Source organism: Amphibalanus amphitrite, unplaced genomic scaffold, assembly GCF_019059575.1.
Source record: "Amphibalanus amphitrite isolate SeventyFive unplaced genomic scaffold, NRLGWU_Aamphi_draft 000350F_arrow, whole genome shotgun sequence".
Classification (NCBI taxonomy): Eukaryota; Metazoa; Arthropoda; class Thecostraca; order Balanomorpha; family Balanidae; genus Amphibalanus; species Amphibalanus amphitrite.
Genome location: NW_024881845.1, coordinates 317,086 through 335,923, shown reverse-complemented (window position 1 = coordinate 335,923; position 18,838 = coordinate 317,086). Strand labels below are relative to the sequence as shown.

Here is an 18,838-nt window from a genome sequence, read left to right as displayed (position 1 = left end):
CCTGAACGGGCGCGGCGCGGGCGACCCCAGCATCCCCGGCGTGTTAGAAAAGCGAAGCGTATGTTTCAGTAAGCGGCGGATGCTGGCAGAGCGGGAGTGAGTGCGTGAAGCCATGTTATGTGAGCCGAGCAGACAAGAGAAACGCATGGTCGTGTGGATACCATGCTAGCAATCAAGCGGACGGCGTTCCTCATTAGCGATCATGCAAACATACGGACGGACGGACAAAATGACAGTCGGGCAGACGGAAGGACGAAAGGACGGGCGACGAAGAGCAAATGGACGTACAAGTGGGCAGACAAAATGGATGGATCGACACACGAATAGACGGGCAGACGGGCGTACATACGGTCAGATCGGCAGACGAACGGACGGACGAACAAACAGGCAGGCGAACTGGCGGACGCGGATGCGGATGCAGAAAAAGACGGGCAGTTGGGAAGTTCCCACCGCGTCCCTGACAGGCGTTGACATGTCCGTTTGTCACAATAGTTGGGATCATCCCGCCAAACTGACAGGCAGCATTAAGTCACCCATTCTGGCGGACAAGGGAACTCCCGAGCCCGAGGCATTGTATCGACTCCGACGGGGGTAATGAAATGTCGTCCCCGATCTGCCAAGACGGACCGACGACAAGGCGGGCGGCCATAACGGAGTCAGGCCGATTTATGGCGAGACCGCTGGCGACTGTCGGAGACAGAGAGAGGATGGGGAGAGGGAAGAGAGGAGGGGATGCTGACCAAGACGCAACTGGGGAAGAAACAGAGGAAAGCGAGGCAGAGGAAAGAAAGACAGGACATAAATGCGGAGAGCAAAGGCACAGAGGATAGAAAGGCAAAACGTTGGAAAAAGGATAGAGCAGCAAACAGACGAAAGAGGACATAGAAACATAGGACAGAGGAAGAGGAACAGAGGACATATATGCAAAGGATGGACAGCCAGAGGAACGGAGGCAGAGTCCCTCGCGCCCAGGCCAGAGCTGAGCCAGGTGTGCGTCAAGGTAAGACACAAGCCGTGAATTTGTACAAGTTGGGAATCTCAGGCAGCAGGCGATAGATAAATCATCCCCCCGGCTGGGGGCGACCGGAGTCAGTGACTATGTACCTGAAATACAGTCATGATGGACTGCCAAAACGAGTCGAAGTTGCTGCGCATCTCGAGCGGTCCGTTCAGTTTTCCACCGAATATCTGCATCCCGAGAAGGGCGAAGATGAATATGAAGAGAAAGAGCAGGAACAACAAGGAGAGGATAGACTGGATGGAATTCACGAGGGAGCGCACCAGGTTGCCCAGACTTCGCCAATATCTGCAAAAGAAAAACTAAACATAAACCCAAAAGCACGGACATGTATGATGTACGTCGAGCTAATGTGTTAGCAAACAGCAAACAAATCAGAAAATAACTCAAAATTAACTAAAAATGCAACAACAGCGGGAAAGCCGGCGGGTAAAACGAAACAAACTAAATACATGTAGGGTTCATCGAGTTACGACATGCTCGAGCCAATTACGACACTGCGCAGGGGAATGTTTAACACATCATTCACCAGCACATACATGTTTCTTCAAACACGACGTCATAGGCTACATTATCAAAACTACTACTTATTCCTAGGAGACACAACTGCATAACCCAAGTAAACTACAAAGTAATGGACGCCATTTAATTGCGTCCCAGAAAAGCTATTTCTGGCACCTAAAAGCTGACTCGCCCCAAAATTGGTCCTCAGCACCTATTTGGTGGATACCAGCACCAATCTTGGAAAATGACCTTAATTAGCTGTTTCTGGCACCTATTCATCGGTACGCCTTATTCTTTTTTCTGAATCTGGCACCTAAATGCTGAGCGTAGCACCAATCTAGTAGAAAAATGAACTACTGGCTGGTAGAATCATGTTGTTCTGGTATAATGACCCCTGGAGTCTAGCCTAAAGGTTGCCAGTGCAGCTACACTCTAAGACAGCCCCGTAGTGATCTCAGCATTGTATATGACGTTTAAGTAAGCAAATAATATTAATTTGTTTGAAAAAAAACAATGTCATTTAAATATTTAAAAGCATTTATTTGTAATGCTTTAAGGGAAACATTTTTGTGAGTAATTGTCTCGATTTTGACCATTAAAACGGTATTGTATTTTTTGACGTCATCAAATAGCTCCAAAAAAGAAATGTAATGTTTTCATTCCGTTCAAGGCCGCTGAAGAAACGCGGGATCTTGCGTGGGACATTGTCCGTTGTTTGCCGCGCAGAGTTGTGCCGTGGTTGTGCCTTTTTCATCCGTTTCTTACGTATGGCGTATGTGTGCATGAAGCTTTGATTTTGTTTTTGGTTATTGTGTGGCCGGTCAGTCAAACGCCCCTGTAGAAACCGGATGCTGCGTTTGATCGAGATGGAGTCAGACGATGATTGCAGAAAGCTAATAATATTGAAAAGAAGGCCGGTTGTGTGGCATGTCTGTTCAGAGTTGACATTTTGCTTTACTCCAGTTTATGACCTGAGAGCCTGGCTGGAAGTGACGGATCCAAACTTGTCACGTTAAAATGGCTGAGGGTGCAATAATCTCTAGTCTCTACATAGCGGGGTGGTATAGGAGCGTCTTGCTATGCTGCACCATAGCTGGCTAGTGATTCTCTTTTGGCTAGAAATGGCATTAATCATTATCTCCACTGGCGAAAATGGCACTTGTCATCACCGAATGCAACGTTCATGTTGTTAGGATACATAAAATCAGGAAGATTACGCGAATTAGGTAGGCAAACGTGGAATAAAATAGGTGCTGGATGTTTTGGTTTTGGTGCTGAATCAGCAAACAGCAAATACGGAGTTCAACTAGATGATCTGGCAACTTTAGGCTGTGTGGAAGCAATTAGGTGCCAGATTCAGATATTAGGGTCGAATAAGCATTTTGGGGCTGATCAGCAATTAGGTGCCAGAAACAGCTTTTTAGGGACCAGAAACAAATATTCCCCCAAAGTAATGACTACAAATGAATAGCATAACTGACCAGCGCAAATAAAATTCATGTGTTTTATCAACTCTTAAGATCCTCTCATAGATCAACAGGTTACCGCATTTCGAATTAACACGACATTGAAAATGCAATGACAGCTGTCAGTATTTCTAAGCGTCTTGTATAAACCAGCCTTATTCCCACTAGCTCATATAATCCACGTGTGCATCTTGCAAAAATTTACAACTTTTATGTGGGTGTCGAATAACGCACATTGCCCTTTCTGCTGGTCACCCTGACCTCTGACCCTTGTACTGACCAACCCTGACCTCTGACTCTTCCCTGATCCCCAGCCCTGACCTCTGACCCCTATCCACTGACCTGGTGACCTTAAACACCCGGAGCAGCCGGACACAGCGGAGCACGGAGACACCGAGGGGCGGCATAACGCCCGTCTTGGTCAGCAGTACTTCCATTATACTGCTGATCACCACAAAACAGTCGAAACGGTTGAACAGCGACACGAAATAACTCTGAAATGGCAGACAGGAGGCTGGTTAGACACCGGAGACAAATGTGAGGCAGTGAGGCCATGAAGGGCCGAGGGAGACAATACAGACAGGCAGTGAGACAGAAGCGTGATGTAGGGGTAATGGATTGTGTAAGCGGCAGTCGCAGATGGGTTTCGCCGTATTATGGGAGTTGCTGAGTGGATCATGCACGTCAGTGGCAACTTTTCAGGAAACGGGCAGCACTCAGTTATAGCAGGACGAAGTCGGTGGGTAGGTTGGGTGGTTCCCCGCCACAGCGGGAAATTTATGGCGTCATTCATATGCCCAGTGAATTACATTTCATTCGCGCAACAGCCTGCTGAGAACTCCCTCATAACGATCATCACTTCCAGACATCACTAAGCCTGTAGGCTGCTTGCGCGGTACCACACATTAGTTAGTAATACAGCAAAGACAGGTAAGTCGCGTTGACAAAAACTTCGAAGTCAAAGCTTCTTCAAAAGCTTCCGGCCACATCCAACGCTCTAACCCCACCTCCCGGAACCGCGGGCGGCGGGTCGGATAGAATCATGTCTGCTCCATTTTCTGTCGCGGTACGGAAGACAAGACTCATTACTGCGGCGGGCTCTGCATCTGACACCGTCGCCGCCGGCCTCATTAATGCAGATGAAAGGCGCACTGGTACGCGCCCCGTACCAGGAACTGTACAGGGAGAGGGGTAGGGAGGAACGCACTGTCGGCGCAGGACAGGGGACTTACCTGGAAACCGAGGGCGTACATCTTGACCAGCATCTCAATTGTAAAAAGCACGATAAAAAACAGGTTGCCAATTTCTGTGGACGGAAGAGAGCAATGGTGTTAAAGTGAGTCAACAAGCATACAAAAGCTAGCTGCAATTGAAGTGCGCTTTACGTTCAAAATTTACTATTAACTGTGTTTTTTTTCAATAGGTTATGCAAACAGTAAATTCCGTTACAGTAGCATCTTCACTTAGTTAGCCCGGACAAGTTGTCAAGTTCGTCACCGTTTACCAATCAAAGAAGACTGAGCTGCACCAAGGCCAGGGCCAGCGTGACACTCGTATCTCAAATAGCAACAAGTCTGTCATCCCTAGACTTATATTGTCGCTACAAATCACCTACAAAATAACAGCTGAACTTGGAGTGAAACACTGTAGCTGTAGCATTCTGACGGTAGTTAGCCTGAATTTATGAACGGACCAATCTGTTGCTGCTTCCTAAGCGTGTCGTGTGAGGTACGACGATAGCGTGCGTTTACACCCACGACACAGTGAAGATTGGTGATCGCAAAAATGGGTAAAACAGACGGCATAACCTGGGGCATTTCACAAAACTACCAGCCTACGAGCTCAACTACATTAACTGATTATATTGCTTGACTTTGTATATCCGCATACCTCGGTCACCCCATAACCATCACAAACAAAGCTTCATTTCTGACTGCAATCCAACCGGACATTAATTAAACCACACCCTAGATTAACTGGTCGAGCCAGGGCGGCTGATCGTAGTGCTCATATAGTTAGTTACCGGAACACTACTCACCCTGAAACTGGTCGAGCCAGGGCGGCTGCTTATAGTGTTTACCTAGTTTTCCGGGACACTACTAACGACGACCTAAAAAATCTGGTCACAGTGTTTACTTAGTTCCCGGGACACTACTCACCCTGAAACTGGTCGAGCCAGGGCGGCTGGTCGTAGTGTTCCGTGGCCAACACTCCCGTGTTCAGAAACACCAGGACGATGATGAGCCAGTAGAACGACTGCGACTTGACGGCCACGCGGAACGAGCGCTTCATTCGCCGGTTCCATCTGGAGGGGCAGAGAGAAGCCGTTACGATGAGAGAGCTCCCGTCGACGGCGGCTCAGTCATGGGCGCCACAGAGGACCTCCTCTGAGGGTGTTATTACGACAGGCTGACGGCGACAGAGGAACGCCGTGACGTTGATAAGGGATCAGACAGGTACCGGCTTATGTAAGAGATGAATTACACCGGTAGCAGGCGGAAGCCACTCTGGGAGATAACTTCCGCCACCGGATTGCTCTTGGACGGGAAGTGGAGGCTGTTACGCAACGCGTGGGAAATATGTGAGGTAGGGTCTTTAATCAAGAGAGAACAATACAAATTAAATGACAGCGTAAGTCACTCAAAAACACTGCAAAAAGGAAATTCGGTAGAGAAGGAAATTCGCATGAAGAACAAAAGGTCAGCGGAAACCTAAAAACTATTATGTCAGTTAGCTTCGCAACTCGTCTGTTCTTTTTAATATCTGTTCAATATCTGTTCTTTTTCATAATTAGTGCGCCGACAGATCAAGCTTTTCTCGCAGCTGAGTTCCTCACTTTTCGAATCCTTTCCGCTTTTTCGCCCAGCACGAGAGGTGTCTGCTGTCGACCACTTCAGCGCCGTCCTCTGCCTGGGCGTCATCTTCTTCCACGTGTTCATCTGGGGAGGGCACAACATACGAAATGAACGACCTCAGCCCGGATTCAGGGACGATTCTGAGCTGAAAGAATGGTGCACCTCCTTATATAACTCGATGGTCACAGAGCTGTAATGTGAAGCGCTTATACACAATGCAGCCTTACGACATTACTTGCGGGAAAAGTTCACATGACTAGCTGTCTAAATTCAAGCAGTAAAAACAACACGAAGGAGTTCAATTTCATGGAATGGGTTTCATACAACATTTAAACACATGTCAAGACGGAATGCTTATCTGAGATTCATGACATCTTACTCCCACGAGAAAAGAAATGCCAGTGCAGTGCCAAGTCTGGACATTTCCCAACCAATCACTGACTATGAGCAGCCATAACAACAGGACAACTGGACGGGCTGGGGAACGGTCCAGCCGCTGCGCTGTTTACGTTTACAAATGCCGCACCTACCGACCCTGTGCTGTACCGCTCAGCTATGGGGACTGCCGGGACGGCACCGCCCCGTTTACCAAGTGACCCCTCCTCTCGACCCGCTTGACTTTGTCCCTCTCAGCTCTCTGGCTCCCGTTGACCAGCCCAGTCGCCCGTCATTGAAACAGTCACTCCTTCACTCACTCATTTGTCCGACAAACCCGCACACCCAGCTCACTCATTAAGTACCATACCAGCAAAGCCGCCATTAGTTCACCACTCCCGGAGTTGCAAGCATCCCATCTTACTCCCCTAGCAGCCTGATACCATCCCACGCTTCCCCAACTCAACACTCCACTCAAACTCTCCCCACAACTCACGGAGTTTGGTCTCGTCACCCGGCTCGTCTTCCTCCGGTTCCAGGTACTCCGCCTGCGTGATCCAGTCCAGGTAACCGCGCAGATCCTCTTCCAGTTGCTGTTTTTCTCGCAGTTTCTGGAAGTCACCGCGAGCTTTCGCCTTCTCTCTTTCCTTGGAGAACTCTCTGTAGGTGGAATGCGGTGATATCGTCAGAAAAGGAACGATAAGGTGAAGCGATGTAGGGAAGAGGGTAGACCTAGTGCCTACGCGAGTGGAATATGGTACAGATGATGATGCACAAGCAACTTGCGCTGGTTAGCTGCACTAGTTTCAAGCCACTAAATTAAACCTATAGTAAGTAACAATAAACAAGTCATAAACAGGCAACTATGCCACTATGATTAGCTTAACGAGTCATGTAATGTGAAGTTAATAGTAACATAACGTTAATTTCTGAAGTAATGCATGTCGCTGCAGTTGTAAAACGCTAATGTTACCACTGAGCGGTAGCGACCGCTGAGTTAAGAGCTATTCATTGTCGAGGCCGGGTCATTTTACACTAATATCTCAACTACAGCGGGAGATTCAGAGCAGAACACAACCAAAGCGATGTGCGTGTGTGTGTGTGGCAGCCAGGGATGTGCCTGCAGTCCAGGGGTGAGATGCGGGGAGGGCCATGCCAGCGAAAAAAAAAAAAAAACACAACCATGCGGAAGGGTCATCGGTTCACACAGTTTCACTAATTACCGCTTTTTTAATGGCTCATTACCACTACCACACTCAACTGTCAGGAAAACAGCTTAAGGCTAACCGCAAACATCGATTTTACCTAACTCACATCGGCTATCATAGAGGGTGAAAATGTGACAGATAAAAGTGGGGCACGACTAGCTTTTGAGCAGGCCAGTCACTCTTCAGCAAAGTTACTCGAGCAATTTGGCACACGTCGGCACCAGGAGCGATGTAGCTGGCTTTTTAATCTCACCGGAGCTAGTTATCAGAAACTTACCACCGGGGCTGATCCCGCCAACAGGCATACAATTTGACTCGCTAAATTACTAATGTGACTAAATCCCTCCCGCAATCGTGACCCTCCACAGACCTTAACCGATCGGAAACGTACACGGACCACGATAGAAACAGCAAGAACTTGTACACGTTAACACTTTACGTCTATCGTGCCAAGTGTACATCCGACCGCAGTCCTATCAAAGAGGAGCGGCGGTCGGTGTAACAGAGGCACGTACAAGAGAGACTAACGCGTGCGAGTGACCAGTGACACTAACAGCCCCATCAGAGCCAGATTCGAGAGACGGAACTCACCCGCTTAGCACACCGAGAATAAGATTCATAACAAAGAAAGCGCCGACGATCATCATCGATATGAAATATATCCAGGGCCACGACTGGCCTGATGCATCCTGAATCTGGGGCCGAGAAAACAAACAAAACGTCAGCAAATCGGCCGGCACAGACGGCGCGCTCTCTCATGCAGGACACACCCTGACACAATCAAATGGGGGCGGGGGAGGGGAGGAGAGACGGCTGACCATGCGGCCTACCAACGGGGCGGGCGGGCCGGTCACACGCTCCCCCACAGGTCACCCCACAGCCCGGACCGCGGCGCCGTCACCGGCACAGACACTGTCCTCTCACAGCCCGACACAGCCCATCCACAGTCGACCGGCCCCACCACCAGGCAGCGGAGAAGGCGTGAAAGAGAAGAAAACAAGCGAAATAGAAAGCCCGACACCCCGCTGTGGCGACCGGCGGCGCACACCCAGCCCTGTTCCGATCACACGAAAAGCCAGCGGCGGGGTGCGGAAGGCTGAAAGCGGAGGTGCTCCTGAGAAAAAGCGCACGCGGGCACACGCACACGCCGGCGGGCGGTCCAGCGCCGACAAAGAGGAACTTCACTTACCCGCTCAACACACCAAGGACGAGGTTAAGCACAAAAAACGAGCCCAGGATGATGAGGGTTAGAAAATAGATCCACGGCCAGTAGCTCCCCAGCGCGTCATTCATCTAGAGAGGCAGCCAGGCAGACGGGGCAGTGTTAGCGGTGCCGGCCGGGCGGGCGCGTACGGCGCCACACAGCCAGCCAGCGCAGCCAACCGGTCGACAGGATAGCCAACCGGCAGTGGTCAGTCAGTGTTAGAGGCTTCAGCCCTGAAGCTCTATCGCAGACTATGAACATATTCAGACGGACAGACGGACAGACAGACAGATAGATGGACAGACAGACAAGGAACGCCCAGCACAACTCTTGAAGACAGTTTTGGTGTTCAGGCTCTCAGTAAGATAGAACAGTCGCCAACACGGACGGAAAGACAGACAGAAAGACAGACGGATAGACACCACCACCGGACAGACCAGGACATACTTAAACGTACAGTATTCTTAGAAGGAACTGATCAACCACAATCAGTGTATAATTGAGCAGAAAAAAAACTGACGGCAACTAAAAATACTAAAAAGCCATCCCCGCGAGATTCATATATGTAAGTATCAAAAAGCCGCTCCCGAAATCAGCGTCCGGTTAGTAGGCAGCTATGAAGTCTACAACAGTGTTAATTTCCGGAGCATTTACAGCAGTGCAATCGTTAGACAAATCCTATTCCCCATCCAGGTTCAAATGACTGCAACAGCTCAGGCATATACATATAATGCACGTGTGGACCGGCACAAACGAACAAACTCTGCCGTGCAAAGGAAGAACCACGTATGTCATTTTTTGGTCAAAAATGGTTTTTTATACCGATCGATAGCCCAAGAAACGGAGCATTTGGTTATGCGAATTATATTCACAAAAAGTTTTTTGAAAATACTTATATTTCCAAAAAACATTTTCCAAAAAACGTATGTCATATCCAAGGGTAGACAGCCAAGGAAAAAACACGTATGTTCGGACTTATCGTGTCCAAAGCACGTATGTCAAAGCTTTCTTGTGTAAATGATTTTTTATTTCTTACCAATGAAAACATACGTGGTTTTGCCAGATATCTCCTCATCATGGGTATCTAAAGATGTTAACGCTCGCGTGGTCAAAACACGTATGTACGGACATTCTTGCTTGAATTGCATTTTTCAAGCACATAAATGAGAACATACGTGGATTTGCCTACTATCTCCGGTAAGCCGACGACAGCGGCACCGACCCCACCGACGTACTGACGCAACCAGGGGACGCAGCAACGGCCATACCGACGGCACCAGGGGATGTGGAGTCGGCCCTACCGACGGCACCCGGGGACGAGGAGTCGGCCCTAACTACAGCAGCAGGGACGCGTCACCGGTCCTACATACAGCACCGGGGGGACGCGGCACCGGCCACACCGGCCCTAACGGAGGACACGTCACCGGTCACACCGGCCCTGCCGGGGGACGCGGCACCGGCCTGACCGACGGCACGGGGAACGGCCGTACCAACGGCACCGGGGGACGCAGTACCGGTTCTACCGACAGCAGTTGGGAACGCGGCATCGGTCCTACCGACGACACCGCGGGACGCAGCACCAGTCACACTGGTCTTAGGGGAGGACACGGCATCGGCGATCCGGAAGACGCGACACTATATAGTGCTAACTACAAAAGCGGGGGACACGGCACCGGCCCTACCGACGACACAGGGGAACGCGGCACCGGCACCGTCACACCGGCCCTGATGGAGGACACGGCCAACGACGTGTCAACGACCATGCCGACTGCACCGGGGGACGTAGCGCAGGTCCTACCGACAGCACCGGGGGACGTGGCACTGACGCCGTCACACCGGCCCTAACTAACGGAGACACGGCACCGGCCACACCGGCCCTAACGGGGGACACACGGCCACACCGGCCCTAAGGCCCGCCCCACACGAGTGCGATTTTGATGCGGTACGGTTGCGGTGCGGCTGCCGCACGTCAGGCATGCGGCTATCGTGCGGCAGCTTGCAGCGCTGCGCGTCATCCATGCGGCGAAGAACGCCATCCATAACGGAGGGCACGGCACCGACCACACTGGCCCTACCGGGGGACGTGTCAACGACCCTACCGACGGCGCCGGGGGACGCGGCACTCGTCACACGGGCCCTATGTAGATGTGGACACGTCACCGGCCCCACCAGAGGAGGCGGCACCGGTCCTACCGACAGCACCGGGGGGACGCGGCACCGGTCACACGGGCCCTGCCGGGGGGACGCGGCACCGGTCTTAACGACAGCACCGGGGGGACGCGGCACCGGTCCTACCGACAGCACCGGGGGGACGCGGCACCGGTCTTAACGACAACACTGGGGGACGCCGCACCGGCCGCACAGTCCTAACGAAGGACGCAACACCAGCCCTGCCGATGCAGCCCGAGGACGTGACACCGGTACTAACGAAGACACCGGGGACGCGGCGCCAGTCCTACCGGGGGACGCGGCACTGGCCACAGTCACACCGGCCCTACCGGGGGGACGCGGCACTGGCCACACCGGCTCTACCGGGGGACGCAGCAACGGCCCTAATGGAGGACACTGCATCGGCCCTACCGACTGCACCGGGGGACGTAGCGCAGGTCCTACCGACAGCACCGGAGGACGTGGCACCGGCACCGTCACACTGGCCCTAAAGGAGGACACGGCACCATCACTTCGGCTCTGCCGGGGACACGGCACCGGCCACACCGGCCCTAACGGAGGACACGGCACCGGCGCTACAGACGACACCGGGGGACAGCGCGGGTCCTACCGGAGGATGCGTACAGTGGAACGTGGCACCTGCCACACCGACCCAGTATTCTTCCACCGGCCCTGGAGGGGGGGGGGGGGGAGGGACGCGGCACCGACGCTACCCTACCGACGCAACCGGGGACGTGCCACCGCAGGGCGCTGCACCTGCCCTCCCGACGTGACCGGGGGCGCGGCAACGGCCCTTCCGGGGGATCCGGCACGGGGGGGGGGGGCAGTACTGGCCCCACCGACGGCACGGGAAGTTATAGGAATCTTCCCATGGACTAATCTGTGTAGTTTCGTACAAATTTTCGCTTATATAAACAGCAACGTTAAAACACCCAGCCCCGGATATAAATGCTAGCGATACACACGCTTTGGGTGTGGCGAAATTTGCCTAGCAGGAATCACAAAGCCACTCCCACGGCCACAATCCTCATTGGTACGCTGGCTTTTATGTTGGAAATGAACGTATGTTGCGGTGTCAAAACAATCGGTGTTGGCAAAAACACGTATGTCATCCACTGCTAGTCACATACGTTGTTTTGCCAATTACGACTGTAGTTTGAGCGCCACATACGTGGTTTAGCCACACGGAAAATGACATACGTGTTTTTTCCTTTGCAAAGTTTAATTTGATAGATCAAATTTGATGGTGGCAAAACAACGCCCTGGAGTTTTTAGGGCAGTATTTATAAATATATATTTACAACAAGGCTCATCGGAATCGCAAGGCGGAGAGGAATTCAATGATATCTTTCTTTTGTCTGTGCGAGCTTTTACACGGTTGCTACAATGAAAAACGCATTTTCGGCTCTCCTGAACATTTTTGTTTTTCAAAAAACGGTAACATACGTGGTTTTTCCTTTGCACGGCAGAACACATAGTTCTAAGCACATTACAAGCATCCCGTAGTTGCACCAGTGCGCGCCTGGCATGTTATCTGCCAGTGAAAAAGGTCCGTGAGATACTGGAAAAGAAGTGACAGTCACAGGACAGGTGAATGCGCCAGGGATGCCGGATGTCCAGCCTACGCTGCGGAAAGAGATGTTTACAAACCAGGGTAATTCGGGGAGTAATTAGGGGAAACAACACAGAACGAGGCATACGAGTATCACACGACACAGCGGCCAGCTAATGCTGAGAACCGAGAGCATTAGCAAAATGACAAACACAAAGAAACTGAAACAATTGCAATCTACTAAGGCGTGTTTGAGCAAAGAACAAAAGTTTCTTTAATATCATTGTATCAAAACCTTTCCTTGAAGCCGTACAGGTAGTCAAAAACCATATCTACGTTATATAATATCAAAAGGAGAAAAGAGACTTTTGTATCTGACAGGTCTAAATTACAAAATTATTTTAGGAATACAGTATCAAGGGAATTCATTAACAAAAACATATTAAAGCCAACAATGCCATTAAAGTCTGATCGATACGTCATTATGAGCGATGACATCGCTACATTTGACCATGTGCTTGCGTCATAGGCTGTCCCATGACGATCATATCAAAACACTATTGAACACCAATACCAACATTGCGAGATTAGTTTCAGCTTTGCGATACGTCAACGGATAAAAAATGAGGAAACATAGTAGCCGACGACTAGCCATATCGATTTATGACATCGAGCCCCCGAGGTAGAGCGCGCAGAAGAGTGTAACGGCCCTCCCAACCTCTGCCCGCCACTGAAGAGCGCCCCGGGTCGCCTATTCCTCTGATCAGAAAGCTCTGAGCTCGACACATTCGTTACTCCGAGTTCGGATCAACTGGAGCGAGAGCAGAGGTGACACATCCGCTGGTAACACAAACGGCGTTAGGCTGTGAGCCCCTGATCAAACGCAGACGTGGAAGCGGCTGCTCACTACCACACGCCCTCGCTCTGACGTTCTAATGAAATTGTACCTTCCGGTGGTCAAATTGACCCAAGAGGTACCTGAAATATGAAATTTTGAAAAGAAAATACGCTCGAAATGTAATACGCTAAATACGCTTAGGTGCATTTAGTGTCACTCAGAAATTGGCTGAAACTAATACACCTAATGTCATGACCAAGGAAACGTAAGAAACCTTTACCTCATATTGTAAATAGGTCCATAAATTAAACCCGCTCCCTGGATCCAACGCCTCACCCCAGCGCCTTCCACCCAGCATCAACGCTACCCCGTTCATCTCTAAACCCACGCCCAATGCCCAGCCAGCCCCACCCCGAACCGATTGCTCACGTAGTACATAACGTCCGTCCAGCCCTCCATGGTGATGCACTGAAACACGGTCAGCATGGCCAGGCCGAAGTTGTCGAAGTTGGTGATGCCGAAGTTGGGCCCCTCCCACTCCTCCTTGCACTCGTATTGGTCGGGGCAGTGGAACCCACTCGACGACGGATTGGCACATGGTGACGGCTCGCCTATCATTTCACCTGTCGGGCAGAGAGAACACGGGTCAGACTCGCGTCGAGGACTGTATCTAGGCCCTGCTTCAGCGGCCCGACGCTACTAAGCGCTACCGGTATTGGCACTCAGTAGCGCTACCGGTATTGGTGCTCAGTAGCGCTACCGGTATTGGCGCTCAGTAGCGTCGGGTCGCTGAAACAGCGCCCTGTTGTCACACATGGAGCATGTAAGTAAAAACCAGGTTAGGAGACGGTCGCACATGACTGAAATAAGCTAATTTCCAGCGAGACGCGCAGACATTATTCAAATAATTTAGTTCATATCGCATTAACTTCAATGTTTATTTACCATCGAAATAAAACACAAAAAGATCTCGCATAGGACGAGCACCATTACAAGGACGAGCACCAAAACCACGCTAGTCTGCTGAATTGAACAGCTCAAATCCCACCACACCTCCCCACCCAACCCTTACCACCGTTCTGCGATTTCACCGAGCGGCCATGCTGCGCCTCAGCGCCTTTGCCATATTCTGCCATCTTTTCCCCAGCTGTCACAATCGCCGTTCCCTGGGGGCGGCCGGCCGGCCCGGCGGCCCCCGGAGATCCATTCCGCTCGCAGAACTCGTGCGATAGTGGGTCGGAGCGCGGATCACTCGCGATACGGCACACCGCGACGCCATGAGGGGTGTATCTGTCGCCAGCCGGCGGACGGGACGAGCGCACGGCTGTCCCAGGCTTCTGCTGAGCTTACAGGCGGACCCGAGCCATAATGCGCTAATGGAGCGGGTACGACAGAAAAAGGAAGCGAGGTATTGCGAGAAAATGTTGGAGGAGACAGTCCATATTGCGGGAACGACAAATCCTCTTTTCGCTAATGCGTGGTCGGAAAACTAATGCAATGAAATAGTTGCGATCAAATCAATACCTACATTGCCTACTTTCCACCTTTCTCGATTATTTTCTTCGAACACAACACCGTTGCACTAATGCTCGTAGGTCCGAGCCCAAGTTTAATTCACTCTGCACTGCATTATGGCAGCATCCCCTAGCCCACCTGACCCCTCCCTCCCCTCCCCTCTCACGGGGAGCACTCTGCCGCTCCGGCGAGCGCGCTCGTTCGGCGTCGAACGACACCATTAACCGGTTAGTTTCTGCCGCCGTCCCGACGCAGCCCAGAGACGACCTGCTGAGGCGCGGTGGGGCAGCCGCGGCGAGCTCGAATGCTGCTCACGTGTGCTGGAGCTCGCAGAACACAATCAGAGCGGTGCGGAGGCCGGCGGAGCGGTGCCGCCGTCTCTGGGGACTCCGGAGGAGCGGAGGAGTGTAGGAGGAGCGTTGGAGGAGTGTTGGAGGAGTGTTGGAGGACACATAGACGGCACGATCGAGTGGAGTCTTCTGCCTCCCCGATGACCGCCATACGTGGTAGGCTAGCGTGGCACGCCAGAGGACGAGAAGGCATAGTGGTGGAGTTTAAAAGTAGAGCCAGAGTAAGCTGTTCATGACAGCAACTTAGAGCTCACATCTGGTAAAAGTCTTGTAAAGACTTACAAGGGCAATGAATATGTTCCGGTTACACCTTAAAGTGTGTATTTGAGTCTGGCAAGAATGGTCATGGGTCACAGCTGCCTTATACAACTGCCTTATTAATTCCCATGTCGTTTATACTCCAGACAGATCCCACCGCATTTAGCCCTTCTTCCCTGGCGCAGTGACCAACCTCTCGTGACCCCTCATGTTCGTGATTTGCCGCTACTGTCGTGCAGTTCAACCACAGACCCGCCCGCTCCTGACACACACCTCCACAACACAGCAAAGTCACGACACCACCCACTCGCGGGAGAGCGGTCTCCAGGTCCCTCCCGGTCGGTCGGACGTTAGCCGACTTTTGTGCAGATTTTGACTGTCAAGCGTGACGGTGTCACGGCACACACAAAGGCCGCTGAGATTTTGGGAGGGAGGGTTGAGCTACAAGACAGTGCTGACTAGGGAAAAAGCACGATGCTGAAAAACATGATGCGAGTTTTACTAGTATGTAGCGCCACCGAGGATAAGAGACTAGCGCATTGTTTTGCATACTCATTGCATAATTATCGTCCCGTTTATTTCAGACGACTCTAACCGTTGTAATAATGTAAAGTGTCACGGATGACACTGGACTAGATTATTGACTGTTGACTGTTCACTGAGTGTTCAGTGTCTTTGGATGCTAGAGGCTCGGCCAAGGTCACCGAGCATCAAGCTGTGACCGTTTCCACCGCCACCGAGCCGAGCTGTAGCACCGTTCGGGGCTGTCGGGACCGGGCGACAGCGGGCCGGGCCAACCACAACAGGCGTCGGCTCTCACGCCACGGCGTCCATTCGGTCGACACGTGGCCGGGCGGGCCGCCTTCCCAGCCCCACCGACCGTCCAACGAGCACAATCCACCCAGTCACCGGCCCAGCCAATCATCCACCCACTGCTCCTTCCATCACCCACCCACCACCCGACACCATGTCACCGCCCCCGTCCCGCCTCTGCCCGTGCATAACAGTGGCGTCCGAATACACCCACCCCCATAAAACATCCACTGATCTATATCCGCCACCTTTCACATAACACCTTGACATGCCACTATGACGAGCCTCCAGTCATCAAGCCACGTCAAGTACGTGAGTGGGTGGAAGTCGATGGGGTCTGTCTGCCGTACCGGTCGTGTCGCGCTGACCCCGCCCCGCTCTGCCCCTCTCACTGCGCGCTGACCCCGCCCCTCTCGCCCGTGACCTCACGAAGCGTGACGCAGGTCCGTGATGACGTCACGGCGAGATCGACCGCGCCAGACTTAGCCGCCGGGCCGGTGGCGACCGTCGAGCGTCGACCGGTCCAGTCACCGGCGGGGGGCGCAGGATTCAGTCAGGTGGTGACCGACCGCGTCACTGCGCGTCATCCGGGAGTCATGAGACGTCATCGGGGCGTCATCAGGGGTCATCACCGACCACCAAGGCGTCATCAAGCCAGTGGACATCATCATATTGTTCCAGGGCGCCATTGTCCACAATACGGCGTCATCGGTGCTTCAGCAATGTCGAAATGATAAGTGGTGTTCTGCGAGTCTTTGGAGAGCGGATGTCTCGCAGCGTCAAAAACGAAAACTCATGGAGGCATCTGGAGTTGAATGAATGGGCTCAGGAATATAGTCAGTGGGTCATAACTCCTCCATGATGCGTATTACGTACATTGGGGAGACTGGCAAAGTTTAGCGAGCTTGTTGTGAAGTTCATGCTAAAGAAAACTCCGGCCGCAATGAAACGGCCTTTGAATGCCAAAAACGTTAAAAACTACTCATGAAACACATTTTTCAACGTTATGACGTGATAGTTGAGCTGAGACATGGTGACGAGAGCATTATGAGACAACTCCAGCCAAAGACAGTATGGGAGCCAAGCCAGCAAAGAAACAAAGTTTGGACGGCTGAGAAGCTACAGCCCCTAAGCGCATCCTTAACTCAAGGTTAGACTTCTCAAAGTCCCGATGCTTGAAGGTAGGCACATTCAGTACCGAGCAACCACGTTGTAATTCACCCAGCCCATACCGTCAAGTCTCAACAGGTGTCAAGGCATTACCAGCAACTCACCCGGCCGGCCTACCGCACGACCCCACCACCACTGCGCATTCCCGTCACCTCCCTATCGCGTCATAGAGCCCCATAAAGGGCTCGGCCCGTCCAGCGGCCGGCCACACCGCTTGGCAACAGGGCCCCACCGCCCGGTCACCCTCGGTCAGCACCGTCCTATTCACGTGGCGACAGAGTACAGACGCGACAGCGCTGTCGGCGCATGCCGCGATACAGCGATCGACGATACCGATGGTGTATGCGCTATGCCCGGACACACACACGAGCGAGGCCGGGCCAAGTCGGCCGACAGAAGTGTGAGACGGGACCCCGCCGCTTCCACTCGATCCCAGTTCTCGGAAAACCACTCTGGTCAAGAGCTCGGAGAGGCGTCAGCGGTCGGCGCGCTGACGCCTGTGAAATCGGCGTCACTTCACAGGGATCCGCCGGCCGCCGCCGGCCGCCCAAGGGCCATTCAATTGAGACCGAGAGCGCCGGCCTCCACCGCTGAGTGGCAAAGTTGGAGGTCGCCTGCCACCGCCATGGAACCGGCTCAGCGGTCGCCGAGATTCACAAAAGCGGGAGCGCTATCTCGGTTTCAGTATTTAACTGACCACCACTGTGTGAATAGAACATAAACTGAATGAGTTGACTCCAATAATGTGCTAATTACGGAGCGAGCGAAGCGAGCGGAGTCTTACGTAGAATAACGGAAATTTCTGAGTATGAGCGGCCGGCCGGCCGGCCGGCCGTGGTCACGCTTTTGCGAGGCTTATATCTCAGCAACCACTTGACCGATTTACATGCGGTAATTTTTGTGGGGTAGCTTCATTCCTTCTACCAAGTATTGGACTATTCCCGATGCATGTGGGTGACCCCTTATGCACGTGCCACGTGCAAAACGAAGAGGTGTCACTTTTGTAATTGTTGCAATATCTCGGTAACTACTTGGCCGATTGCGCTGAAAGTTGGCATGTAGGTAGGCACCCACTAGGCACTGCATATCCATGTGCCAGAGTTGGGGTGCTGCTGCACGTGCGCACGTGCAGGGGTCGTTTCCAGATCTCGAGAACGGCTGGACCGATGGCGCTCAAATTTGGTACATGGTTAGGGACCGGTTAGTAGGGTGCCGTGCAAAAGTCAGTTGGGACCCATTTTGCACGTGCGCACGTGCAGGGTGCCGCTTCCAGATCTCGAGAACGGCTGGGCCGATTGTGCTCAAATTTGGCACATCGCTAGAGACCGGTTAGTAGGGTGCCGTGCACAAGTCAGCTGGAGGTACCCCCTCGAAATTTCGCACGTGCAAGGCTCACCCTCTCGCTCGCTCCGTTAGTCGCCCCAAAAGGCGCTATACTGGTAGCATCGTAGAGTATGGCCACTTTTCTTGGAATTGAAATATCACCGGAGCCCATAAGTTCACCATCCAAAATAAAATAGCTTCAATTGTCACCAATCACTAT

The 18,838-nt window shown here is 52.3% G+C and overlaps 1 protein-coding gene across 22 annotated transcripts in view; it reads right to left on the bottom strand.

Moving 5' to 3' along the window:
• The window catches only part of LOC122389241 (muscle calcium channel subunit alpha-1-like), a 122,126-nt gene that overhangs the window by 26,733 nt on the left and 76,555 nt on the right, over positions 1–18,838 (bottom strand). For 15 of the 22 annotated variants that reach the window (XR_006257935.1, XR_006257936.1, XR_006257937.1 and 12 more), the window contains exons 7-13: positions 13,619–13,812; positions 8,018–8,121; positions 6,715–6,878; positions 5,825–5,927; positions 5,148–5,293; positions 4,221–4,294; positions 3,331–3,482 (exon numbers count right to left, since the gene is read on the bottom strand). Coding sequence is in view for 17 of the 22 variants with exons in the window: in XM_043381086.1 (XP_043237021.1) it covers positions 3,331–3,482; positions 4,221–4,294; positions 5,148–5,293; positions 5,825–5,927; positions 6,715–6,878; positions 8,018–8,121; positions 13,619–13,812 (937 nt within the window). In the remaining 5 variants the exon portion in view is untranslated. Of the gene's footprint in view, positions 1–1,104; positions 1,307–3,330; positions 3,483–4,220; positions 4,295–5,147; positions 5,294–5,824; positions 5,928–6,714; positions 6,879–8,017; positions 8,122–8,615; positions 8,720–13,618; positions 13,813–18,838 lie in introns of all 22 variants that reach the window. The other 7 variants (XR_006257938.1, XR_006257939.1, XM_043381094.1 and 4 more) reach the window with 2 other exon arrangements.